Below are 27761 nucleotides of genomic sequence, written 5' to 3' on the forward strand. Positions count from 1 at the left end.
CTGGGCATGTATGTAATAAACGCCTCATGTTCTCCCATCAGCTCCCATCCTCCTACACACCTTCAGGAAAAAAAGTTGTACTTACACATGTGACCTAAAGAGAGAACGGCTTGTAGCAGGAGGAAAATTAAAACCGTGTGTTTCCATTTCATTCCTACCTATAAAATTCATTGCCTGCATGGAATAAATGCAGGGGGTGGGGGGGAAGGCCACTGTAGTAACCTACAACAGACCCTTCRGAAAGAAACTACCCTGAGCATGGAAAGCATATAACAAATGTAACTATTGTTATTTACAAATCACTCTAAGTCATGGAAAGGCAGAAATAGGAGAGGGCTGTGGAAGTCGGGAGCAGCACAAATTCTGCGTCARGGGTTTTCTGCAGCCAGACAGAAGAGGCACTGCACGACAGCCGGAGCCGAGCGGACAGGCTCCCATCCTTGTGCGGGATGGGGAGGACAAGAAAGGTGCCATTCTTGCTACCACCCGGCTCCTGCGCTCCGGCGGCCGCTGCCCTGCCCTGCCCTGCCCTGCCCCGACCCGCGGCCGGCGCGGGCAGCGCCCCGTCACAGGGCGGGGAGAGAGAGGCACGGCAGGAAGTCGGTTCTGGTTCCTGGGTTAAGGCGCTCGGGCAGCAGCGAGCGCCCTGTGCCGGGAGCGGCCGCGGGCTCCGTGAGGCGCTCGTAAGTCTGCGTGGCTTTGGAAGCCAGGCGCTCCTCGCCCTCCCCCGGGAGCGGCGGGGCTCGGCCCGGGGCCGCAGTGCGGGCCGTGCGCTCCCGGRCCGCGCTTCCGCCCCCGCTCCCGGGGCTGCCGCTGCCCCCGGGTGCCGCTGCCCCCTCGGCCCGGCTCGGGAGCGGGGCCGGGGGCGAGCCTTTTGCGTGCGGAGGCGCTCCGGGAGCGGGGAAGCGGGGGACGGGATGAGCGGGAKCGCTGCCGGCAGGGATGGCCCGGGCGGCGAGCGCAGGAGCAGGAAGAGGCGGCTGCCCCGGGCGGGGGGAGCAAACCCCAGCGCTCCGGGAATCACCGGCCCGAGCCCTGAGCGCACACGGGCTGCCCGCTGTAACGCTCCTGCTGGGTTAACGACGCATCCCGCAGTCGGGCAAAGCAGGAATTGTGTCTACTCAGACAAAATAAGGGGAAAAAACGAAACAGAAAGTTCAGTGAGTTCTCAGTCTCTCACAAATTATTACCTCAACAGGTTCCCAGTTCTCAAGATGATGGTTGTGTAACTTACAAAATATTTCAATCGAAAAATCTGTTTTGAAAGCAGAAACATGTAGAGAAGTACGGCAGCTGGATGGCACCTATGTTCTCATCTCTCATATGAGCCTATGAGAGGTAGGAGTGTGTATTATGAATTAATTTGTATGTACACACGATTAGATAAAACCATTTTTTTAAATATAATTCAAGGTGTTTTCTGAGGCAATATGAAAACTAGTACGAAAACTCTGTTGAGCTGTGGAGCTTGGATTGCAGCAGAAATATGTTGCTAATCTTTGTGTTGGAGCTTTTTTGGCATTGACTCAGAAAATGCATATTGCTGTTTCTTTCTTTTTTCCCCCCACCTATGCAAAATGTTTCTGATTTGAAGCAAGTATTTTAAGATCAGCTGCAGGTTTCACTCAGTTTATTTACCTAAAAGTTTGTCTTACAACATTTGCTGTACCCAATGGTTATCCAGTGGGTATCAAGTCTTTACTCCAGTATGAAATTCCAGTACTCATTGCCGTAGCTCCAGCAACRCAGCACTCACAGGTATTCACATTTGCAGGACAACCTCTGGAACTAATCTCTTCCTCTAATTCTGTCCCTGTTAGAACAAATGCAGCATTTTATAATGCTGCATCTCTATYTCTGCTGACTACATTTGATGTTAATGATTGTGAAAGTCTTTGGGATCTAATGAATATCCAGAATGTAAGTTGCTAAGGATGAGGATTGTTAGCTTTGGGCTGAATTATGTTCCAGTTGCTGTTTGGATACAGCGTAACTAAGCATAGCTGATTAAAATAGCAGGGATATTTGGGTTGGGGTTTTTTGGTTTTGGGGGGGKTTTTTTAGGGCTGTTGAGAGGGTTTTTTTCCTCCACGTTGGATGCAGGGAGAAGGGTAAATGACAAGGAACAGTTGGCAAATTCCCTGATAAATATTGATGCCTATGGAGGAGAAGCAGGAAAATGAGCCAGTTTTTCTAACTGCAAGGAGTTCTGGATATGAGACAGATAACATAAGAAGCAGTTATTTATTCCAGCAGCAGGCAATCCGGGGTGTGACTACAGAGTAGTTTAATCCAATCTAAATGTAGACTGCGGCAGTCCTGCCCACGGCTAGTCGCATGTTCCCACTGCCTCCTTGTGCTGGTAGTAGTGCTCCAGCAGCTAGCTCCAGTTTTAATTTCGAGGCTGGTTTTTTTAGGGGGTTGGTTGTTACTTTTTTGAGGAAGTAGGGAGCTACTTTGGCATACTCAACTGCGTAGCATAGAAGTACTAATAGTGGTACCAGCAAGCGGCAAAAATACACGGCCAGAGATGGGGGAAGGCCGGCCTGTCCTTCTCAGTGGCAGTGGAGACTTGTGATACWGTTACATAACTGTGACTTCATGTTACAATTCAAAGCCAGTACTGCTGTTGAACGCACAAGTTCTCCCTATTGCTGATGTTTCCTGTTCCTGTGCAGGCTCCCTTGTGTTATCATGCCATCTGAAGTGGTCTGTGGATCTGATCTGCATTAAAACTAATGCAGCAAAAGTACATTTAGTATTTAGTTTTAAACTGGAGTGGTTTGCTGATAGGGTTTACGGTAAGAAAGCATCAGWGAAAGTCAGTACTAGTGGCAATTTAAGATGGCACTGTATAGCTAGAAGAACTTGTCCTATATTTGCCCCATACCCTAGACATTCATTTCTTCTTTGACCTTACCCTTCCCTTTCTTCCAGCACAAGCAACCTTACTGTAAACCGCATCAGCAAACCAATCCAGTTTAAAACTAAATACTAAATGTACTTTTGCTGCATTAGTTTTGCATGGAGTCTGAATTTTRAGGAGCTACCAGTAAACTGTTTCTCCGTACCAAGTAGGAAGTCAGGCACAGTGCTACAGTTCTGCTGTTGGATCAATTAATTTTGATACCATCAGTCCAGATGACAGCAGTACTCTTTGTTAATGTTCCTAGTCTCAATGAATGAGTAAAAGGCTGGAAATTAGGTATAAATTTTAAATACTGGTTTTCAAATGGAGGTTTGAATTTGCATGAATGAAATTAAAGCCTTCATTTTCTGTGAACTGTGAGTCAAATAGAGCTAAGCCCTATTTCCTCCATTAGAAGCTTAAGATAGTTTCTTAAGTTGCACTCACTTAAGTTTCCTATTGCATTCATTTTTCGAAGTTACCTTTTATGTATACAGGAACTGCCACTTACTACATAAATTGTTAAGAGTGGAGAGTTTCAGAAGAGTGCAAAATCAATACTGGTGCAAACTTTGCAAGCTTTTAAAGAATATGAGAATACCCTTTTATTAATTTTCAATTATAACAATGCCCTCTGCAGTTTAGCATCTGTCCCTAAAGGCAGATGTAATATCTGATTTTATTCACTGAACTACATAGAACAGTCCTTCATTTGAAACTGAAAGGAAGCCTACCCATTTAGTTAAAGGTTCATCCCAGGTATSAGAATGAGTATTCCATTTAGTGAAGGGATACTGTTTGGGGAAGGAAGGAGCTGGATGAAGTAGCCTGTGTTACTAACAATGWTTTGAAACAGTATGCACTGACTGAGATTATAAACTACTGAACTTAGTTTAGAAAAACAAAACAAGTAAAAGAAAAAAAACAAAAAACAAAGAAAGCCTTTTATACAAAACTTATAACCTTGGAATTCAGAAATGCTTGTCACATCAAAGGATCCCTAAAAGATTCCAAGTTGCTAAAGAATTCRCTTTGCCACTATTAAAGTACAGCCATGCTGGACTTAAGGTACTCTCACTTTTTCTCACTGTGGGAACACATCAGTAAAATAAAGTTTGCAGGACAAAAATTAAAATTGTCCATACAATAGTCTGTTGAACCTTCTAGAAAAGTCAGGCCACATTTCTGTATTCAAGCCCTATGATAGAGAAGATATTCAAAAGCAATAAAACATTAACAAAATCTTCAAGCTTCAATCTTCACAATTTTGAGCAGGGTCCAAGGCAAGTTACCCTCATACTCTTCTTGCTTGTTTTTTTTTTCATGTGGCTGCACTACTTTCTTTAATAGTATTTGTGGTTCATGCATAATCCCARAAGATTGTGAGAAATGACAGTGGTAATCCACCCTGCTTTAAATACCAGGAGAGACGAAATTACTAATTTTTTTTCTTAATGATCATTTCTTTTTGGGGGGGTGAGACTTCACTAACATGTTCTCTGCTGTATTTATGCAAAATTTTGATCTTAAAATTAATATATTACTGTAGAAGTAAATTACCTGTGTTTGCAAAGTTCTTGGAATTGGAGTCTGTGACATTTAATAGTGTTGTAGTCTTAYGTGTCAAAGTTCATGAGCTGTAGTTTTGGGAGTTGTTACTGAAATTGTACACGAAGTGTAAAAAGTTCATAATATTGTGTGAAAAAGTCCAATTCTTTATAATTCGTACTGGTTGGTATTACTGATTTTTAGATACAAGATGTTTTAACTCACCTTGTAAGGTAGCTTGTGKTGACATTTTCCAATTTGGCACAGATTAGGATAAGTTTGTGTGACCTGAGTYTTTATCTTTTTATTTCTTAATGCTGATAGATGTGTGCKAAYGTCTTTACAAAGAATTCCATGGGTGAAAGTATGGRTGTTAACATCTTTGAAATGTATTTTAGTGTCTCTACCAGCTTCAAGATGCTGRTTCATTACAGAGTCCAGACAACTTGACTCCTGAAGTAGAAAAATGGGTCCTCACAAGCCTGAGTTTCTGAACTTTGGGGGAAAATGACAGGGTTGGGGTGGGGGGAATATGTGATAGGCACTTCAGGAAGGCTGTACTTTCCYAGTACCTCAGCCAATGGGGAAAGGAAGAAGRCAACTTCTTCCAGGAGTTCTTCTATCCAGGAGTTCAGGATAAAAGGAGGCTGSATCCTCCAAAACCTTGAGAGRGAAAACCCCAGGGGTGCATGTCCCAGTGRACTTYCTTCCTTTATTCAAGTTACASAWTTCCTCTGTCTCCTTCATGGACACAGGCTTTTCAGAGTGTCATTTTTCCACACAATGCCAAAAGCTGAGTTTAGTTTTGTTTATTACTGCTGTCTTGATTTCACAGCAAACATTAAACTTTGGGAGATCACATAAAATCAGGTAACTGGTGATCTGCGCCAATTTTAAGTGTTAGTCTTAAACACTGTAACTACACAYACATTTTCACATTCTATRCATCCAGAATTTGATTCAGAGTTAMGCTGCTTTTGTTTGTCTTTTGTTTAAACCTATCCCTGGAAATAAAATAAMAGGTTGAGGTGAGCAGAGCTATAGTTCAAGCTATGATGTTAATGGTTAATGGTCAAGAGTTAATGGTCAAACATACTGCAAGTATAACTTGAAAACAGTAGTGGTACATGACTTGGTGGTACATGTTTTCACTTACMTACGACTGTTTCTTCGTTTTCTCTCGTTTTCCTTGTGATTACTTTTCAGATCTGTTAACTTGACCATCTTTCCAGTGATGAAACAACATTGGGAATTATGGACAAAAACATTGGTGAGCAGCTTAACAAAGCTTAYGAAGCCTATCGACAAGCGTGCATGGATAGGGACCATGCTGTGAAAGAACTACAGCAAAAAGTAAGTGTTGGGATCTGAATTCTATCTTTAAAGCCATCCTTGCCATTGAGGATGGTAGTACATAAAGATACCAGTTTCACTGTAGCTATGCACACTTTAGTGCATCTGTTAAAGTTGGAAATGGCCATTATGAAACCATGCCGGTACACTGCTAAGTAATTCATTAAGCTTTGAATTTAGCAGAGTTGTACTAAATTGAAACAACAACTGAACAAACTGGGTTTCTGGTTTTTGACCTTGAATTTTTGGGGGTTTTAAAAGTTGGAAAAGTGTTGTCTGTTTTGGAGGATTAATGAAGTCTTCTAATGTAAACAGCAAAATATGTATAAAATTTACCTAACTTTAATGAAGTACTTTTTGAAATTTAATTTTCATTCTTAAAAATTAATTTGTATATTATTAATATAAWTAGCTTAAATTAAACCATTTTTTTGAAAAAAGTACCTGAAGTTGCTACAATAAGTATTCCTCTTTTAAAAATAATAGCCTGTACATTTATTCTTTAATTGTGAAGTAACAGATTCTGGAGGCATTCTGACCAGTGAGAAACAGTTTTGAATTTTTGCTTAGTCTGTTGCAGAAAACATTAGTTCAGTCAAAACTCCTCTAGAACTTCTCRAGTAGGACAGCATACTGCAAAGCTATCAGGTTTGGCCTTTGTCGTCATCATTTTATTATACATATTCTGCCCAGCAATGGAGCTTCTGTTACAGGAAGGCTTGAATGTTTCTGGTGTTACAGGACTTTATGATTCTTASTAGAACTGGTAGGGTGGACTTTGTTCGGGGCCCGATGGACCATAATCTGTGTGAAGTTATGGAGCAGTAGTAGACTGGAAGCAGGGAAGGATCTAAGAGAAAATATTCTGATACCTGGGACCAATATTGCCATCTCCTTGTATGGCAAAATAAACTAGCCAAGGCATCATAGAACACATTGCAGCCAGTCATGTGTGCAATCATCCTCTGTAGAGTCTGTCTCTATTCATAGTCTTGCAGCAGTGCTGGTGTAAATCTGTAGAGGTTTCTATACATAACAAGCATAARTAGTGTGATTTTGTGCTGAAATTGCAACTAATTAACAAAAGGCAAGACATTTTGGAATGTTTAGGGATCTTTTAAAATCTATCTCTTAGGATGAACTATTAACTATTTGAAGGAAAGCCAATTGAGTTAATACTCCTGAGTCATCTAAAAGTACGTGAAAGGATCTTTGACCAAGAAACAAGGCATCAAGTACAAGACCAGACAGTCCTTCTAAAGTCTGTGCAAGACAACCAGAAAAGTGTGAGATCATCAGTAYTAAGTGAACTAAATGCTTGCAAGATTGGTCTCTGCATTTTCACTGGCTCAGAAATAAAAAATTTTAAGCCTTTGATAAAGGATTACTACCAGTCCTAATTAAACTTTCTGTAGTTGATTTTTATGATTTCAAGAGAACAAAAGTATTTTTTCAAGAAGAGTTGATACTAAAATTACTTGGGTTTTTTCATTTGTGTTGCTTTTTTTTTTTTAACCAAACTTCTGGTTTTTGAATGACCTTTGTACAGTGCTTTACTCTAGTAACTTACTCTGTTCATTGTGTGGCCTCCACACACTGTTGGATTGTCCACCATGCTGTTGTTAACAGTTTACTACTTAAGTTACCGATAGGCCACTTGTTTTGCCAGTCTCTAGAGCTGGGAGCCATGTCAAGCACACAGAAGCCAGAGTCATCTCGGCCAGATGGTGTTTGATACAGATGGATGGTTGGTTGTCATGCAGATCTTCTAGTTGGTAACTTGTTGCTGCCATCTGACTCAAGGAATAATTTGTGCACACTGGCTGTCAAAAGCATCTTCTCTTCTGTCTGTTTTAGCTGTCATGTCTGTGCTCTGTACAGAAGTGTTGACAAGACATTGCTGTTGTACATTTTCAATTTGGTTCTCAGTGATTTTTCTGCTTCATGAGGTCTCTTATAGCTGCTGGAGTGTACTGCTCTTTGATCACTTTTTTTTTTTAAACCCAACAAAAAAAACCCTCTCATAGTACAACTACTACCTGGTCTTTTAAAATAAATTTTGTTTGTAGATTTTTTTCCTGCCTGCTTTACAAACAAACATAGTGGGCAGTAGGAGGGTATGGAATTTAAATGTGGCTGAAATTTGAGAAGTAGATAGCACTATGGATAAACTATGAATAGACATTAAACCAATGCTAAGTGTTGTTCCAGATGGTGACAGGTGGTGACCTGTTCAGTAATAGACATATTCCTAATTTCAGAAAAAAWCAGTGCATTCCTGAAAGTTTTCCTGTTGGGATTTCACAAGTTTTCTTGCTTGTTCTTAGCAGTGCTGTAACTGCAGCATTAGGCACRTGCTAATGAAATAATAGTTTTGAATATTAGCATCTCCCTGCCGCCTGGCCATTCATTCAGTTARTGGACTGTCTAGCAAAATTTATACAGTTTGGTGAAATACAAGCAGTATTATTAGAGGCATCTGTGTGGCCTTTTTATAGCATGCGTTGTAGTTTTGGAGACTAAGGATGGGGCTTTTTGCTTACCTTCCTCCCCTGCCCCATTATGTAGGTTAGAAAAACAAGTCCACTACATTCAAAGAAACACAGGCAGTCAAAATTATTTACAGAATATCTGTTATATGGAATAAACAATGTTATTGTTTTCCATTTAAAATCTGTCTTTTTAAAAGCCTATTTTTATATAATTTGTTAGAAAATACACGGGGGGAATTTACTTCTTTCTATAGATAAGCTAACTGACAAACATTCCGAAGAATAGTAAAATTTTAATTTTAAGCCTGATGTATTCTACATCTGTAAATGAAGAATCCTAACTTCAGAATTACCCTTTAYGACTGCCACATCTGAAACAGTTATTAAAACTCAGGTTTACTTCCTGTAATACCTTTTCTAATCAATACCGTCCCAAAAAGATGGACTTGCCAAAGGTTTTTACATAGAGGACACAACCACAGTTATCTTTAAAAATCAGAGCTGCTTTTTATATGCCAAATAGGAGACCCCTAGTCAAAACAGAGTAAGATTAATGCTAATTAAATTATATTTGCAGACAGAAAACTACATGCAGCAAATACGTGAACAGCAGGAAAAGATAGAGCTTCAAAACAGCATTATTGCAAAACTGAAATCACAGTTGGCTGCTCTGAATGCTAATAGAGGTATGTACTCCAGTTTGCACATTATTGCTTTTTATGCTGTGTTGCACTGATGAATAGTTCTGACTTTGTTGCTTCAGTTTTTACAATATACATATTTCAAATGGGTATCATACTTTCCTGTGAATGTGAGAGTTAACACAAATGTGCCGTTTCAAGATCTATTTATAAAATCCAACACTTCTGGGGTCTCTCTTTATCCTCTTCAAGAAATGGTGAGATTTTCTTCAGAGGTAGAACCTGCTTACACTGAAGGCAATAAAAGTTACAAAAATAGGGGTTCAAATCATTCATTAGAGTTCTAAAAATTGTCACATAATTTTACACTTATGTGTTAATCAGTTTATCTTGGGTTGTTCTAGATGCGAGTGCTATGATTATATGTCTTTTATATGAGATAAGTCTTGTGATGTTAATTTTATTGCATAACCAGAGCTTTATAAGCAGGTAATTCTCTTTCAAATCAAATAGTCATTGATGGATAATTTTTCACTGTTTTACTGTATTACACAAATAAGAGAAAAGAGTCAAAGTAACCATGTGTTAATCTGCCATGCTCATTAAATATTTATTCACACTACCCTAACACTCCTGGTTTCCATAAATACTAGCAAAGTGGCTGACTTTTATTTTTAAGAGTACATGTACATTTCTTTAATGCCGATTTAGTCTTGCATTGTCTCTAAGCACAGAATTTGGCTTCTCTTGTTTGTTTAATATGAAGGCTTGTCAAAGAACATAAAGGAATTAATGTAAGTCTAGCTTCTTTTAATTTTGCCTGTACTTAGAAGCTGGCTGAGAAAAATGCAGCGAAAGTCAGTTGCTTTTTTTTCTTTAATTGAAGGCAATGCGCATCCTTACATTCTGATGCATGAAGACATTGAAACATCCAACTTACTTTTCAGCCAGCTCTCTGAAAAACTGAACGTAGCAAAGCAAAAAGAAAAACTCCTAAAGGTATGTCACCTGTAGTATGTTTAACRTAAGTTTACTTTTGTGCTGTGATTATACTGTGAGAACCTAAAAGATAAGTGAGATTTTTACTGRTGCCTTTGAACTGCATGTGAGTGCAGCTGTTTAGGTGCACTAAGCATTATCTTTGGTCCTCAGTGAAATCTCTGTTTGGCCATCAAGCTCCCTAGAACAGTTTTGATCATAAAGCAGGAACTTAGTTGCTTATTTATTACTTAACTTGCCGAAACCCAAAAAAGGGCYTTTTCTTTCTTACAAGAGCATTTCACATTGCAAACCGTCTCTGTATTTTTGCAAGAAATGGAGAATATGCACTCAAAAAGTGGTGGAGTGGGAAGTGAATGATCCATTGCTCCAGAGATGCTGATTTGTTTGGGGTATTTAAATAGTTAGTGTTAAGATGATGGCTCTTTTGCCTCTCCTCACTGAAGTAACATTAAGATTTTCACTACAGCCTATTGAGTACAACAGRAATATGAGTAAAGTAATAGCACAGTAGAGCTGGGAAATGCTTTGAATGGATTTTACATATTGARAAAAGATGGTGACAGAGATGCACAAAGTTGTGTTGTTCTTATCGTACATCATCTCGCTGTGGTTTTTGAGAACTGTCTTGTAAAATGAAGTCTCTTATTTYTGAATGTGAATCTCCATAGCTCCACAGCAGAGACTCTCTAAGGGTTGTAAAAAGACCCTTCTGAGAAATCAGGCATTTGAATTAAAAASAATCAATTTCAGGATTTATTTCCTAAGCTACAAACAAATTAATTATACTAAATTCACAGAAACACATTTTTAATCAGAAATGTTAATTGAAAAGTAATTTCATTGATTACTGGTGCTTCCTTAATTATCCTGAAGGAATCTTATATGAGGCTAAGCCTTTGCAAAGGTTTTAAACATATTGTCAGCAAGTATTTAAATATACTCCTTTTCTATTTAAAAGGAAGTCTTTATATAACTTTTCTACACTGGAATCTGTAATCATAAGATRTCATTTCTTTCCTAATCTTTGCACTTACTTAGATTAAAACACATCTGAAGGGTTAATTCTTTGACGGAACATTTTTGCATATTTTTGCATTTCACTGTCTTGAGGTGGATAAAAATTATGTCTTAGAGTTGCACATGAAGATCTGACCAAGTCTAATATTTCATACTCTTGTTTTTGAATGCTTACTAAAGAAGGCAACTTAGGCATATAATGAGTAAGAAATGAAAGGAAGCTGTGTTATCTGCTCTTCTCATGGGGAAACACTGAAATTATGTGATCTGTACAGGATATTATAGACAATGCATGAGGAGCTGGAATCATTATTTCAGCTATTTTCCTAATGGAATGTAGGCTATTTTCTTTATCTGCATATTTGCTTTGTGTAGCCAATAACTGCAGTTACCTCTGAGCAACAGGTATTTCATCTAGATTTTGCTTCTTCTTTTCCATGAACAGAAATATTTTTACAATACCTCCACGTAGAATCAACTATATAAGTCTGTCTGCATCCAAACCCAGGCACATTGCTGTTCAAATAAGGTCTTTTTAGAGGGGATGTGTAGAGATTTAAACCTGTGCAAAGTTGGGTTGACCCAGTCTACAATATGTAAGTGTTACTGGGAAATAGCATGGATCTTGTGGAAAACATGTTTGACTGGATAAAGGTTGCCTTCTGCAGAGGCAAGTGGTATTTGCACCATCCCTCCAATGCAAGGAAGACCCTCACGTTTGGTATGGTGTCCAGTAAACTTGCACGAAGCTGGCAAGGGTGATACAGAATATCCAGATAGCACAGCAGAGGCACACACACTYCTATTAGCTCTGGCTGCATCTTGGCCGTGCCATTCATGGCTGTGAGTGAAGATATACAGCAGGCTCTCTACACAAGTTCTCAWTTTATTGAATTAAAAAACCCATGGTAGTCAGCCAGTGGAATTYACGCTTCAAGGGAAAAATTGGAGAATTCCAACATCTGTTGAGTGTTAATAAATACATAGAAACTATTGCAATAAAGATCTGGGAATTTACTAACGGATGTGTCATGAATGTCTCCTGTTTTCTTGTACTTTTTTTTTCCCCAGACATCATATTTTTACATCTCTTTACACTGAAAATCCATCATCCTATCACTAACCTACTATAGTTTTCTTGTACCTAGTTCAATAAAGTATTAGCTTTTTCAGGTATTGAAATTTGAAGTTCAAATATTCTACTTGAAAGCCTGTATTTTTCTAATAATATTCAATTTAAACTCTGGTCTAAACCAATTAAATTATTCCTACAGCCATTATCCTCTACAGTGTCCTTGAAACTCGGTGTCTCTCCCATGGCTGGAGGTGCCTGGGTTTGTTGATATGATTTGAAACTGTCATTTGTGAAATCCAATKGGATTTTTCAGTGGACTGTATTCTGTCCTGCAGTAAAGTTAATAAAAATCTTGAGTTGATTGTAATAGGTGCATGATAAGTGCTTAAATTTCAGAGATTTAAAATGAGCGAGGGGCTATCTTTTCTATGTTTTCTAGTAGGTGACCATACTTGTGTATTTAATATGCTGCTTTCAAGTTCTGTTGCCTGTGTGTYGTAAAATGCTTTAGAGTAGTTTTTGTTCACATTTATCTTCACTGAAAGAGGTGAGTGGACCACATTGTCTTGGTGGGCAGTACCAAACTATATACAAGATCACCAGAATTTTTCAGCCCKCTGCTTGAGAAAACCAAAGCACCCTATATTGTTGCCTGGTTTTGAGACCCTGGCTAAACTTCATTAAGTAGGAAGAATTTGGATCCAGCTACTGTCTCAGAGCCAAAGCTGTGCAGCAAACAGAAAACTTTAGAAACGAGATAGTGTCCAGCTTCTACTTTTTAGTACASTCAGACATCAGAATCATTGTAAACTTATTAAGACATGAAGCTAAAGTCAACACCTGTGACAAGAAAACATGCTYGTGATCCCATTTTGCTGTTTCAAGAATCTCAGTGTTAAACACTGAGTGGAATTTGTTTATTCAGAGTGTCTTGTGCCATGAAAACAGGGAGGAAGCTGTGTCAGGAAGGAATAATGCAACATTTGTTATACAAAACTGTTCATCTTGCAATTAATGTTTAGGTCTTTTTTTTTTTTTTTGTGCAGGACATAAACAGAGGAAGGACAGATGTATGTTCTAAATTATGGTCCTAAAATTACTTGTATAACTAAGAGCAGCTACTGCAGCAGTCTTGTAGAGCTGCATGTTCCAGTCCATACAAGCTTCTCTAGTGTCACTTTGTTTCCTGTCCTTAATGCAAAGAAAACTGTACTGGATTTTTTGCTGGCTAATAAGATTGTGCATTTAGCTGTTCTTTGCTGCTGGTATGAGGTATGCAGTAGGATTAGGTCCTAATATATAAGAAATTCTGGTATTGGTAGCCTTTTCTCCTATTGCTTCATCTGTTTAATCTAGCTTTACCCAATAATAGAGAAGAGTTTGTGGGGAAACTGTTAAAAGTCACAGTTAATATTCCTTTAGACCACTTATAGTTCATCAGTTGAATTGTGTTTTTCCTTGAAACCACCTGACCATTTGTTTTAAGAAGCCATGAAACAGGCCATTATAGCACAGTTCAGGGGAAAATTAAAGGACCTGCCTTTGCTGCAGTAMGGTCTGGGGACTGACTGGCTGTGGAGCRGCTCTGCTGGAAAGGAGCTGGGATCTTGTTAGACAGCAAGCTGAGCATGAGCCAGCAGCGTGTCCTGACAGAAAAGAAGGGCAACAGCTTCCTGTGTTATCTTCACAGGAGCACAGCTAGCACAGCCAGGGAAGTGAGTATTTCCCTCTGTTCAGCATTCACCAGGCTGCGTCTACTACACTGGATAGTACATTGCATGTAATACATTTCCAGTACAGGAAAAACATTGTCAAACCACAGTGGGTTCAGCAGAAGCCCCACTGAGATTACTGGGGACTTGAGTACATATCCCATGAGAACCTGCACTTGCCCAGTCTGGAGAAGAGGTGGCTTCAGGGGAAGCTAACAGCATTCTGGTACCTACATTCAGGTTATCAGGGAGATAAAGCCAGGCTCTTAAGGGTGGTGCATGGCAAGAGGATAAAAGACAATGGGCAGATGAAACAGGAAAGACTGAACATAGGGGGAAACGCTTCACTATGAGRACAGCCAGGCATTGGAAAAGGTTGCCCAGAGAAGTTGTGCAGCCTTCATCCTTGGGAAATTCAAGACCAAACTGAGTAACCTGATCAGACATCATAACTGACCCTGATTTGATTAGAGGCTGGAGAACACTTGAAGTCCCTTCCACCTTCAGTTGTTCTCTGATCCTATAAATCCTCTGCAAAGGAAAGATACTGATTTGTTCATAATAGATATGTAACCACTTTTCTGGCAGCTAATACCAGCATGCTTAAAAGAGTGCATTGTRTTGCCAGGTGCTTAACTGAGCAGGTATGACCTGTGTGACATATTTATGAAGTTTTTAAAGTTTACAAACTTCAGCCAGTTTATAAGGATTAGTATATCATTGCAGACCACCAGACACAGTACTGGAAACTCCTAAGATCAAGCTGTGAAGGGTTTTACTACTGAAATACCCCAAATGGTGTAATTTTTTCTCCAGTGCTTTTCCTGGTATCCTGATGGTGCACAAGAATGATGATTTCCATCAGTATATGGAAATTATGTCTTTTTGCAACATGTTGCATAGCTCTTCCAATGTGTTTTTTTTTCTCTGCTTGCTTAAATTTTGTCCTCACATCCTGCAGATGTGGGAGAAGTGGAAGAGAACTACTGGCCATTACTGCAGTGCCTTCAGATTATTTGAAGGCTTTCGAAAGCCAATATGTGAATTGGARCTGTAATAGTCTCAAAGAGATAAATTATGCTATATCACAGGCTCAGTGAGTTATTTTACYGTCTTTAACATACAATTGTTCTTCAAGGACAAATGCTGTCTTTGATGAAAGCTTTTTCCTAGGTGTTTGGATTTCCAGCAAATAATGATGAAGGAAAATACAGGATAAGCTGTATCCCCTTGGCTTTTTTTAAATGGGAAATTGAATTTGACCTGCCAGAAAAGCGAAGCATAGAAGGGTTAGGATTAAGGAGTTTTGCTGAGATTGAAACATGCTGKTTTTGCTTCAATGTTTTGAAGTCATTGAGCAGAAGAGGCTTAATATGGATCCCTAAGACGTTACCCAACTCTGGAGTTGCATTGAAGCTCTTACTGTAGATTTGCTTTTCAGTCACAATTGAGACTATAAACCAATGCCTTCAAAGCTATTTTTTCTGCAGGTTTTATTTTTTTCCAGCTAGTATAACTTTTTGAGGCTAGACAGTTGTRTCAGCTGCATGTCTATGCTTAGCCAGCTGGTGTCTTGGTAAACCAGCTCTAGGCCTATCCCTGCATGGCTGTCATTGTCTAGTAGGGTAGCCCCTACCTACCTATTCTCCAAATGCACAACATCACCCTATTTAGGTTCCACTTGAAAATAAAAGATCTTGAAAAAGCACTYAGTTGCTTCCTTCTTCTTCCATCTTGCCATACCTGCCTACAGAAYATTTAACTGCAGTTCACTTACATTCTTCTTGAAGAGTTAACYCTTTTGGCTTACTTCTCTTGCAGTGGCAATGATGGGGCTTGGGGACACCTTTTGGGACACTTGATACAGTTCAAGACTAGTGTTTCTCTCGATTTCATAAACTAACAACTATAAGGTTTTCATAGCAGCAGGGGCAGCCCCACCTCAAGCACTGTGTGCAGTTTYGGGTGCCACAAGTTACATCTATGTATTGTGGTAGAAAGTCTTTACTATCAATTGAAAGTTGATAATGTAATAAGCAAGAGTCACCRTTACTTATGATGCAAAACCTAAATTTAGCTTATTATTAAACACTGCTGAATAGTGATATTCCACAGGCTTCAGTTTGTTAATTGTACTGGTGTTTTTAAAATTATTTTTTAGGAACAGTTAGACAGTGAGAGCATGAAATTGAAGCAACTTGAGGACAAAAGCAATCAAAAGGAAAGGAAGCTTTTATCTATTATTTCCAGTCAAGATGATAAGATAAGAAATCTGAAAAGCAAATTGCATGAATTAAGTGAAGCACAAAAGGGTGTACAGATGCCAACGTATAAAAGGGAGGTAAGATAACAAACAAGTAGAGATAAAATTAAAAAGACAAACATTTGTAAATTATTACTTCTTTCAGATATGAAATGTTTGGAATTCATCCTAATTATTCTAATAAATTTATTTTAAATTTCAGCATTGTATAATTAGTAGGAAATTGTCAAAGTATATAAAGCACATAGGGAACACCATTAAATACATATTGGTTAGTTTGTATGTTAATTATCTTATGGTATGTCTTTAAATTTTCATATTTGTGAAAACTCCAGATTAGCACTTCTGGTTTATAATTTTCAGTTTGACGTTTTCACCAAGACTGAGTGGATTTTTTCATTTTTATGCCACCCTGTTTTTGTTCCAGAATAGCATCCAGGGTGCTATGGTGTTCCTGTGTGATAGCTAGAGTGCAGTCATTGATGTGAATCTGACCACATATACACGTCTTAGCTACCTGATTTAAAGGGARCACAGGTAAGGGTAGGAGCACAGCAACACGTAACTTGTTGCTAGTAGACTTCCTGGGCATTGCTTGACTTGCAGTGGCAAGCACTTGTATCCCGTGTTGTTGGGTGTAAGGCAGCTCAATGCATCTACACAAGCTGCAGTTGCATGTCAGCCCTGCAGGTAAGACACTACTGTAGGCTGTGGATCTGTGGCTATAAGCTATATCAGCTTATACAGATTTCTAAGCTTATACATCTTTGAAATGAGCTGATTTGGCAGGCATGCTCAAGTTCGTGTCTGACTTGGAGCACATATGAACTACCCAGGCCATCTGGTAATGTAGCTCTARTGGAACTGCAGCTTAATGACTGGTTATTATGAAACTTCCCTTAATGCCTGGCAGATGTAAAACTATGTAATACTGGAGTGAACCACACGGTGGTAGTCAAAGTTAATAACTTTTTTAAAAAACTGCTAGAACTCCTGACATATTAGCTTCCAACGTGTTCATTGAAATTTGCAGTGAATACATTAATTTTTAAGAGCTAAAATAGCTGCATAACAAGCTTACACAAAAGACAGAATCTTACCTTACTGAATCTTACCTGACTGAAAGAAAATTACAGTCAAGCAATATTCTTAAAACCAGTTCCCTTTCAAGAGAGTATGAGCAGAGAAATGCCACACGGAGTTGATAAGTTAAACTAAACGAGCTAGGAATTTCACACAAACTGCTTTTGTCATTTTGAGAGTGCTTTGAGAGCTTTCAACAGGACTAGGCAAAGGACCCCATGACGTTTTTATTCATATCAAGGTGAAGCGCAAAACTTAATATGCTAACATGCTCAATATTTTCATATTCTACTTCAAGGTGAAAAGTAAGAAAGTTGTTCCAGATAAGCCTGAATTATCTCTAGTGATTTCACCTATGTCTGAAAGGTAAATACTTCTACAGCACTTTTCAAATTTGCTTTTGTCTTTTATGCAATTAAGTAAGGCCAGCTGTTTCCCTCTTTTCTACACAACACCCTAACACTGGCTGGGTGGGGAGTTGGGAGGGGTGATATCAATGGTCAAAGAGCTAATGCAGGAAGCTAATAGAGACTGGAACGTGGAACCTTAGCTGGGGCTTTACGAGTATGTAAGGATAAGCTGGGAGGGAGAAAGAGAGCCACTCGGTTCAGCAGGAGGTTGACTCTGGGAAACAGCAGTGGATGTTAATGCTGGAGTTTGAATAAGCATCAACTGCCTTGCATTAACTCTTCTGGACAGGAATGTAGAGCCATAATGGATTAACTGATGACAACACAGCCTGCTGTGCTGCCAGGAAGAGGTCTTGATAGTCAGCATGAAGAARTAATTCTTGGCTGATCCATCCTAAATGAGAGAGTTTAAAATCAAGTTTATCTGCAAGCTGAAGCCAGCAAGCCCCTGCTATGACCAAGGGGTCAAAAGATTTCCTCTTCTGACAGTCATTTTGGAAAAATACTGACCAAAATCTTAGGTTTGCATTTCTTCTAGGATAGGCAGTAATGCCACTTTTAACAACTTTGCTAGGTCAGATAAAAGATTCTCTAAGGTGAAGTTAAGGGTGTATTAAGGAAAAGGATCATAAATTCTTACTGTCTTCTTATTCTCTTGCCTAGGCATCTGCTTTTGACCACTCCCAGAGATAGGCTAGATGAACTAAATGGTTCTTTAGTCTGGCTCACTACTCCTTTRTGATAAAAGAAAGAGGAAATAAGACTGTAATATGAGAAAGACTTGTTTGTCTTTTTGATTTATATCTAAAAAATGAAAAACCTTTACCTGTCTTCTGTCTCCCTGCCTCTAATAGCTTCCTTACTTTACTGTTTTCTTGGAAAGAGGTATGTGACTGGTAAGATTACTGGTAATCTTACACTGAAATAATATAGTATCACAAATATCTATCAAATAAGGACTGCTTCATCTAATCATATTATATTTTAAAGTTATGATTAGAAACTTCAATCTTTTTTTATTTCTTATTTATCAAAACATCTGAAAAATCATCAGAATGTGTTAACAGTAGCAATTTTAACTCCTTTTGTAGATTTTTTTGCAAATGAGATACAAAWAGACATTTGTGTCTTCAAAAAGAGAAACACAACAAGTAGGAACACAGTCTGATTGCTAAATGAATAAGCAACAAAAAAGGAAAACATTTCACTGGATTAAAGAAAAATCCCTTTGGACATCTTTTGATGAAAATATGCAAAATAGAACACAAATCCAACTTCACCTTTTCATCTTTGAAGTTCATTTTATAAAATCCATTATATTGTGCTTAAAAATATAAATTACTCAGCAAGTTTATCAAAATTTCACAAGGGAATTTTATGGATGCATCCATAACTAAATAACAGTGTCCTTGGGCAAATAAACACACCAGCATGAACTATTTTTACCATTCTCAGTGCAGATAACTAAATATCAGATTCCCATATGATACTCTGGAAAAGATACAATACAATGAGTTCCTTCAAAATAAAAAGTCATATGATATTGTATGAAACCAGAGGGAATGAGTTCACAAACTCCTCTCCAAAATGCCAGGTAGACAGAGAATGAAAGAGCAGTAACACATGTTTGTGTGCTCCTTCTTCTGCACTCTGAAGCGTACTGACAACAACAGAAAACAATTACTGTTCATAGCAGCAGCATCTTACTTTCCCTAGAATGAGGTGGAAACAATACCCTTCCACAAAATACCTGAAAGGCTGGATTTTTGGGGGTGTTCCTTGTAGGGTCAGTTCCTATGTTCAAATATATATGCATATGGTATGACAAAACAGCTCTTTGACAACATTTTCTTTTCTTTTTTTCTGCTTGCTTTTACTGAGAAGAACAAAAATATGTATACATAYGTTGAGGAACAAGATATCCAAGAAAAGTAGCTTATACTATTGTTTTTTCTCTGATTTGTGGGTGTGATTAGATTAAAGGTCACAACAAGTTGAATTGGTTGACTCTTTAATTTACAATTTTGTTCTTCCAGAGAGAATCCGGAGACTATTTTCCAGGACATGAAAGAAGAATGTCATCGAATATGTATGCTAGCCAGAGAACAAACAGACCAACTGAGTAAATTTAAGATAAAGCCAGAACCTGAAACTGGTAATATCATACTTAAGCTCTTATTGTGATTCAACTGTTTGAAAGCTTTGCTTTATATTTGAAAATACTGCAAATTGCACATACATAGAAGTACTTCCACTGTTTACCATCTGCCTTTTTCAAGTCTGTTCACATGGTGCTCAGTATTTCACCAAGAAAACGCACCGCCAGTTTTGGCATTCTATGACGAATGCTCCAAATCACATGCTATAAAAGACAGTCATCACATCAATGGCTCTTGTAATTGTTTTGTCCCTTGGAGTGAGAGGCAGGCACTTACTACATGTGATATCCCATCATACTGTGTGAATGACAGCTCTTGCTTGCTTTTAATTTAGCTGTCAGTTCAAAAGATGTCTGCAATGAATGCCTCTAGCCCTATATCTGTTAGAGGAAAACTGCCGGACTGAGGAGACTCAGAGGACTTGTTTTCTAGACTTTCTTGTGCGGAGTTTGAATACTGTTTTGTTGTATGGGACAAAAGCTTAATCCAGCACTTCCTGAAAACAAAGGGAAGGCTTGATTTTTGTTGAAACTATGAAAGATTCTGAATGCCCAGTTGTGCTAATGCTTACCTGTAGTATAATGTAAGCTACTMCGGGTATTCTCTGCTAGGTTTTCTTAATAGTAGGATCAGACTCTCATGTGATTTCAATAAACACCTGCCAAACTCACATAGTTGAAGCAAAAGATGCTGATTTCAGCACTTGATTTTAATTTAGGTCATCCATTACACGAAGTGCTGACGTGGATCTTGTTGCTTCACGTTGCTCTATGTGAACTGTATTTTGATATTCTGATTGTATGCTAATAACTTCATTGTTTGGGGGTGGAAATTTTGGAGGAAGTGTGTTTGGCAACTTACTTCAGAATGGTTTTGATTTCCGTAAAGAAGTGCCTAACTCAACTCTGTGAAAAGCTATACATGGCATAAGCTATACAGATGATAAAAGTGCTTAAGTGTGTAAAGGTATACATGACAAAAGCTATATAGATTAATGTTTGATTTGTTCTTTCTGTGTTCCACTTTACTACGCTATCTGATTGATGGCAGAAGGATGCTGTACAATCCATTTTTACTGAAGTTATTATCTCACCTGATTAGGAGTAATCATTACCATTTTTGTTAATATAATGCCAAAAATGAAGAGCAAATTTTCAAAACAAAGRGAAAATATGGTCCCATTTCTGAATAGTTGTTCAGTTTAAATATTTAACTAATTTGGAAACAAGTGGGAGTTTAGTACCTGAATACCTTCTAAAATCGTGCTCATGGTGCCTAGCATGTTCTTGGCACTGTGTGAAATGGTTTGGGTTCCAGCTTCTATTTCTGCCAGAACACTTCTGTAAATATGCAAGTATGTGTTAAGAGTATGGGACAACATAACTTTCAATAAGAGGAAAATGTTTATAGCCAAAAATCAAAGAGAAATATAATTACTAGAACAGAATTATTTCCTTTTATTTCTGTTCTGATAGTTTTTGTGTCAGAACTAATGTTTGTGAAAGAGAACTACACCTCAATCTGATTTTAAAGATAAAAAAATAACAGTTAGAAAAGCAGGGAAAAAAAAAAAAAAAAAAAAAAAAAAAAAAAAAAAAAAAAAAAAAAAAAAAAAAAAAAAAAAACAACCCAGTACCAAATTTTCAATAACTATACTTCAGTGGACTATTTAATGTTTTCTTCATTTTTTTCTTCACAGAAATACAGTTTTCCATGCCGATACAGTGCACTGATAAAACTGATGAACAAGCAGAAGAGCTTTTTAAGCCTCGGGTTATAAAGGATATAAATAGAGGTGCATCATGCATCACATCTATCACACCAAGAGGAGTGGGCCAAGATGAGGACAACAACTCTGTAGAATCACTTTCTAAATTTAATGTCAAGTTTCCACCTACAGACAATGACTCTGCTTTCTTGCAGAGCACTCAGGAAAAACCAACAGTTCCTTGTACTGGTATATCTGAAAACATGCTTCAAGATCATCATTTTAACCTGGAGCACAGAGACCATGCTGTTAACCTCAGTAAATTGGAACCTAAATCATTTGAAGCTCATGGCATTGATCTCATGACCTCAGCTTTACAAAGCTTAACTACTGTTGACAAAACAAACCTGCCAGATCATGTAAAGATGCCCATAGAAAATATCTGTGACAAACCATGTTTAAAAACAACAGACAGTGGTTTCACATTTGTACCTAAGCACACAAACCAGGGTGTACCTGAAGTAATTTTTCCTTTAGAAGCTGCTGGAACAACTGTCAGAGGTCCTCATCAGGTATCCTTCTATAAATACTCTACATTTCAAAAAATGGTAATGATTCAGACACACATTTTGCAAAGATCTTTGAAACTGGATTAATATATTCTATAAGATACCTCATCAGTCTTTTTTTAAGATAATATCTCTTTCTCATTCTAATACTGGAGAATGTGTACAACACGCTTTTTCAGTGAAACATCAGGAATGTAAGCAGAAAGAAGCACTGCATGCTTGTACAAATTTCAGTTCATCTAGATATTAATTGCTTCTATATCTGTTTCAAAGCTGTCATTAATCCTAAACTGCCCTCTAGATTGCTTTCTTTCTACCCTTGTTCTCAGTTGAATAGGGCACACATTTGTTTTAATTGTTTTTCATGTACAGCAGAGAATATGAAAAATGGACCAGGTAGAAAGCTAAATAGATAAATACTTCCACTATGAAAAAATAGCTACTTTTTGTCTCAATCTAAAGTATCAACAACACCCTATTCCTCTTCTCTAAGAAACTTAAATTTTTGTCATTGTAGGAAGAAAGTGTAATTATTTTTTTTTAATAAAGGAAAGTTCACTACATTAATTTATTTTAGGTTTATGTAGGTAATTTGAACTTAAATTTCAGTTATAGCCTGAAGTCCACGGGCAATATTGAAAACAAGGCCCAGTTGCTGTATAATGCAGARAAACATTTTGGCATGTTCTGACACTCACATCTCTGAATACTTTGCTTCTTTTGCGTAACATCCTATGTCAGCTGGAAGCTGGCAAAATTATGGAGCTTTATAGACTGATTTTATGTTTGTTTTTTTGTTCCTGAGTTTTTTCTTCTTTCTTGTGAAAGGAGGGATTTTCAAGGATAATCAAATAGTGATAAATAGGAATTCTCTGAGGGTGGAATTCACGTATTTTTACTGTTTGCATGGATGAAGTTAYGTGTTCTTTCCTAATGACAAGGTACATGCAGCAGAAGAGCTTTACCTCTCCATTTGGTCACTGCATGACATGYGAAACTAGTATTTGGAAAGTGTTTGTAGGACATGATAGCTTTAATGTTTTTTTCTCCTAAAACTTACCCAGTCTAGTTTAATTTTATATTGCAAACCACTTTTGAGTGAAAATTTTAAGCACTGAAAGTTTGCTGTTTTAAATTATTAGCTTGATTTTTTTCAAAAGCTCTTTCAAATATCTATTTGTAATGTGGGAGATATCAATTCTATACCAAATTATTAACTGTAGTTTTTATTGTATTTTTCATTGGGTCCTCAGTTAAAGTTGTGACTACATTAAACAAATTAACGTATTTATTTCATTGCTAGTAGAATTCCTGTGGAACTGTGAAGCATTCACTCCACTGCTTGTTACTATCCTCTTTTTCTGTATTCCCTCTCCAGCCTGTTCTTTTACTAGTTAGTCTATGTATTCATTTTTCAATAGATGGCACCCTGCATTGTACTTTATAGCAAGTGAAACAGCTGGTATATGGTTATAAATTGTTAGGAGAGTATGCAGCTTAAAAAATAAAGAACAGTGGTTGAATAGCAATAAGCCTTAGACCACTGGTAGTTCTGCAAAATAAGGAAATCAATTTGGAGCCAGCATTTAAAATGTGAATTATGTATTTTTTGGAGAAAAAAAATGTACTAATGCTAACACTCAGATAAAAAGAAAGCTAATGGTGAACTGTTTCAGTATTTGAAAGTCATATCTACAATAGCACTGCATTGATTAACTTTTTTTTTTTTTTATCCAGAAGCTAGTTTGAAACAAGCCAGTATTACTTTACAATCCATTAAACATACATCTGCGTGTATCATATTTAAATATCCATCACCTTTATTCAGCTGCCTTCAAAATAGGTCGTTAAATATTTTTCCCAATTAACTGGACTCATCTCTAGAGGTTTTTTCTGACTGTAAATTGTGCTAGAAATTTGATTCACATATATTATGTATGTAGATTAAAGTACTAATTTTTTTAAGTACTTGTATACATGCCCTTTTCACTGTGTTAACCTTAGCAAAATTTATGCATAAACTCGTTCTTAGTATTTTTACCACCTTTCTAAGGGGTGGTTATGCTGCTTACAGCTTCTATCATCCCTTAMAAAAATGAAAGAAGAGCCAAAAAGGAAAGAATTATATACCTCTCTTTTTTTTCTCTAGTGTGGATAAAACTTTCAAGTATTTACTACATATGTTAACTTATAAAATGGAAAACCCCATAAATGCAATAGATTTGGCAACAGTAAGTTCTTGGAACTGCTCTCAGTTGGTGTAATAAATTTAGCTCTTTCCTTCTATGTGGATACTAAAGCTAAAAACTCAGTACTGTTTTCTTAGAATGTAACTTTAAAAAAAAAAGTGACTGAAAAGAGCAGCAGATTAAAATAAACATAGATATTAGTGAACCTAGGATTTTACAGACTACATTTAGCTGAGACTTCCATATAAATGCACACGTTTATTGGTATTTGCATTTTGAGGGAGTTGTTTCCACCAAAAATTCTTCTAAATATGTTCATGATTTTACAAGCAAGTCAGTAGTCTATTAATCTGAAGATTTATTAATGTTTTTGAAATTGAATGTCTGCTTAAATAGATCCCTGTTCTGACAAGGATATTAAGCACAAGTTTAGCACTCAAGAAATGGAAGTTAAATGCCTGCATGTGTGGGTTGCTGGATGAGTACTTCCCCTTGTTTTGTTTCTGAGATGACAAATAGTTTTTACAATAATATTTTATCTTCTTTTTTTCAAACAGTGCTTTACATCATATCAGAAACAATTAATTCCAAACACATTTATGTAGTGTGTTTAAGTTAACTTGTTTAAGTGTGCCACTGTCTAGATAGATTTAATATGCAATTTACACCAGCAACATACAATAAGTAGACTCTTTGAGATGAAAAAGTGGTGTGATTGCACTTAATTACTAATTAGTCAATTTAATTATATGGATTGCTGACCATAATGAAAGACAGTAAATCTGCTATTGCTATGTGATAAGCTAAACACTGTTTAAATACAGAATGGGCAGGAAATTGACTCCCAAGAAGTTCAGGGTGGTTTACAAAGGTTTAACCGCTATGAAAGCCAGCTTAGTTGTACAGTGAGTTACCATGGGAGAAACAAATAATAGATTCTAACTATCTGGCATGATAAAATTTGAACAAGAGCTGAAAATTAAAAATCTCGGGTAAGTTTCAGTAGCAAGAAATTTAAAACTTCTAAAGAAACTACTTTGTAAAGCATTCTTGATTGCCTTTTCATGTTTGAGTGAAGCAAGAGGAAAAACTGAGCCAAAAAAAAACCCTGTAGGGTGYTCTCTCTTCTAAGTTCCATCCCCATACAAAGCTCATACCAGCTTCCTGCCATTCTTTCCACTTTGTAGTCACAGCAGTATGCATTTGGTTTTCAATTTACTCAAAACCTGATTGCCCTGGCCACATAACTATTTGGTCTTGCGTTGCTAATATTAAAGTTATGAAACTTAAATTTTAACTTTACTTTGAAAACTGATAAAAGACTTTTTGTTTCCTAGTTCATTCTAAATAGTGTACACTTAGAYTCTGGGCTTAAGTGCCTTGAATTCCACTGTCGAATAAACTGACTTGTTGCCTTTAAACTAACTAGCTCAGGGACCAAGAGCAGTGCAGCTGCTGAATCAAATAGAACGGAGCTCACAGAAYTGCCTGAATGCATGGGTAGATATTCACAAGGTCCCTGTGAGTTTGACGCTGTCATGGCAAAAGGAATCCCAAACAAGATTATTTGTGACACATTTATACTAAAAAGCAACCAGAGCAAATACATACCTTAAGCCATGTCACTGATGTAGTCATTTCGGAAGTAAACTGAAAATTAGTTATATGCCAATAAGAATGGAAATAAAATCTGAATCATATTATCTCTGTACAAGAAACATCTAAGATAAAAATGTGTTTTCTCATTTTTGCTAAATGGCTATTGTGCACTATGACTTCTACAGTAATACACTGAAGTACAAAGTTAAAGAAAAGCTTTAGGATGTACCAGACTGATATTACAGACTTCTGCTCTTAGCAGTATTTATTGTTAATCGATACCAAGATATTTTAAAATATTTGCAAGGATAGTGTGTTTATAGAACTTTAAAAAAACAAAGTCCTGTCTTGCTTTTCTTAAGGGAGAACTCTCTCTAGTTAAAGTCTTTGGCCAGGCAGGAGTAAAGGAATCCTAGTTTAAAACAGGCAGGTATTTTTTTTTAATATAAACTATGGCATAATATAAACCACATTGTAAACCTCAGCAATAATAATTTTCTGTTTCTTTTAGCTCATTTGGCAGCCTCAAGACAATAATTTGCTGGCACAAGCATATGCAGACTCTGAACTGAATCAGTGTGGAATATGTGAATTCTGTCGAGAAGTTTTCCCACCATCTCTAACATCTAAGGAAGATTTTCTTCGGCATCTCAATTCCCACTTTAAAGTACAGTCTTAATGTATGAGAATTCAATGGTTCACTGTTTTTGCATACATTTATACATTTTCTTTATTCAATAGATAKGATAAGAGTTTAAGAATTAAGACTTCTTGTTACAAGAACTCAAGACTGAAATTGTTTGTGAGATAAGTACATTTTTAGTTGTCTTTTGACAAGCCAAAATGAAACTCACTCAGTACTGTAATTCACATTTTTATTTGTTATGCTTCACTATTAACTTGGAGAGTGATGTCACTTTTATTTTACCAATTAATCTTTGCCTGAATAGGCCTGAAGTTGTGGTTATATTTATGAATGTAGACTTKCAGGATTAATGCCTTAATCTGACTGGCAAAAACTGGTGTAATGCTGGGATTTTTTTTTACAATATCCAGTGATGAGTTTATGTTCTTCTTAAAGTAAACAGGAGGGGAAGTAGGCCTTCATTTTTCATTTATATTGTTTAATTTCCAAATTTAACTTACAATAGTGAACCCCTTAATTCACATTCTTGTGAAATTATCGCAATAGCTGATATCCAGGTGTGCCAGAATGAGGATAGGCTTGTTCACTAGTAACATAAATGCATAATTGACTTTCCCAGATGAATTTTTTWCTGAAGAGAGTTTTCAAAAGCAACACCTAAATGACCCTTTTGCCAAAAGGAAACAGCAGTGATTTTATAAATTTATGTTACATGTTATTAAAAAAAAAAACTTGTTCACATACCTTTATAGCATTAATAATTACTAAAAATGCTTTCAGGAAACAGGTTATATTCRTATGAAGGATAGAAAAGGTTAAACTTTCCGCAAAACTCATAATACCAAAGATTATTTGCCTTCCCTTCTGGTCTGCTGTGTTGGTTGCCCAAGTCTGGTACAGACTAGAAAGGAAAGGAGAAAACCTAATCACCCAAATCTCAGTAACTTTATTTTTAACCTGAATATACTTAGTGGCTTTCTCAATGCAATTAAAATTTGTGTTTAGTTGAAACATTGCAGTCTGATAAAGTTTGCACATTTTCTGGATTTACTGATATCAAATTTAAAAATAGGGGTGTTGCCAAGTATTTTAAATTAACGATAAAGGGTGCTTGCTTTTTGCATTTGAACTGAATATAGAGTTTAGTCCTGATGTTGATAATTAGCATTAATATTTTCATAGCAGCAAAGCACAACACTTTTTCTTTTTAAAGACTTGATTGCAGGTGACAAATTTCTGGAAGAATTAACACCTGCGTAATTTTTAGAAATGGATTTTTCTGCAATTATTTTCTCTATTTTAATCATGTCATGTTTGTGACGGGCTGTCAGCGGAGCGTACTGTAATAAACAGCCGTGTACAGTGCATGTCTGCTGCATGACCTGGA

The 27761-nt window shown here is 37.1% G+C and overlaps 1 protein-coding gene across 4 annotated transcripts; it reads left to right on the forward strand.

Annotated features, from left to right (window-relative positions):
- Positions 1-586: 586 nt before the first annotated feature.
- TANK (TRAF family member associated NFKB activator) lies at positions 587-27761 on the forward strand. Of its 4 annotated transcripts, none has more exons than XM_057367640.1 (10): positions 588-683; positions 1199-1338; positions 5663-5809; positions 8879-8987; positions 9829-9941; positions 15910-16089; positions 17393-17460; positions 19541-19659; positions 21363-21979; positions 26240-27761. In XM_057367640.1, exons 3-10 carry the CDS (start codon positions 5711-5713, stop codon positions 26405-26407), a joined length of 1473 nt encoding a protein of 490 aa, XP_057223623.1. In that variant the 5' UTR covers positions 588-683; positions 1199-1338; positions 5663-5710; the 3' UTR covers positions 26408-27761. The 4 variants fall into 4 exon arrangements, with proteins under 4 accessions (XP_057223626.1, XP_057223624.1, XP_057223623.1 ...); XM_057367642.1 differs by having other exon boundaries at positions 589-683; positions 21363-21943; XM_057367643.1 differs by lacking the exon at positions 15910-16089 and having other exon boundaries at positions 587-683.

This window comes from Malurus melanocephalus, unplaced genomic scaffold (genome assembly GCF_030028575.1).
Source record: "Malurus melanocephalus ecotype Western Australia unplaced genomic scaffold, MMel_1.1 scaffold_81, whole genome shotgun sequence".
Lineage (NCBI taxonomy): Eukaryota > Metazoa > Chordata > Aves > Passeriformes > Maluridae > Malurus > Malurus melanocephalus.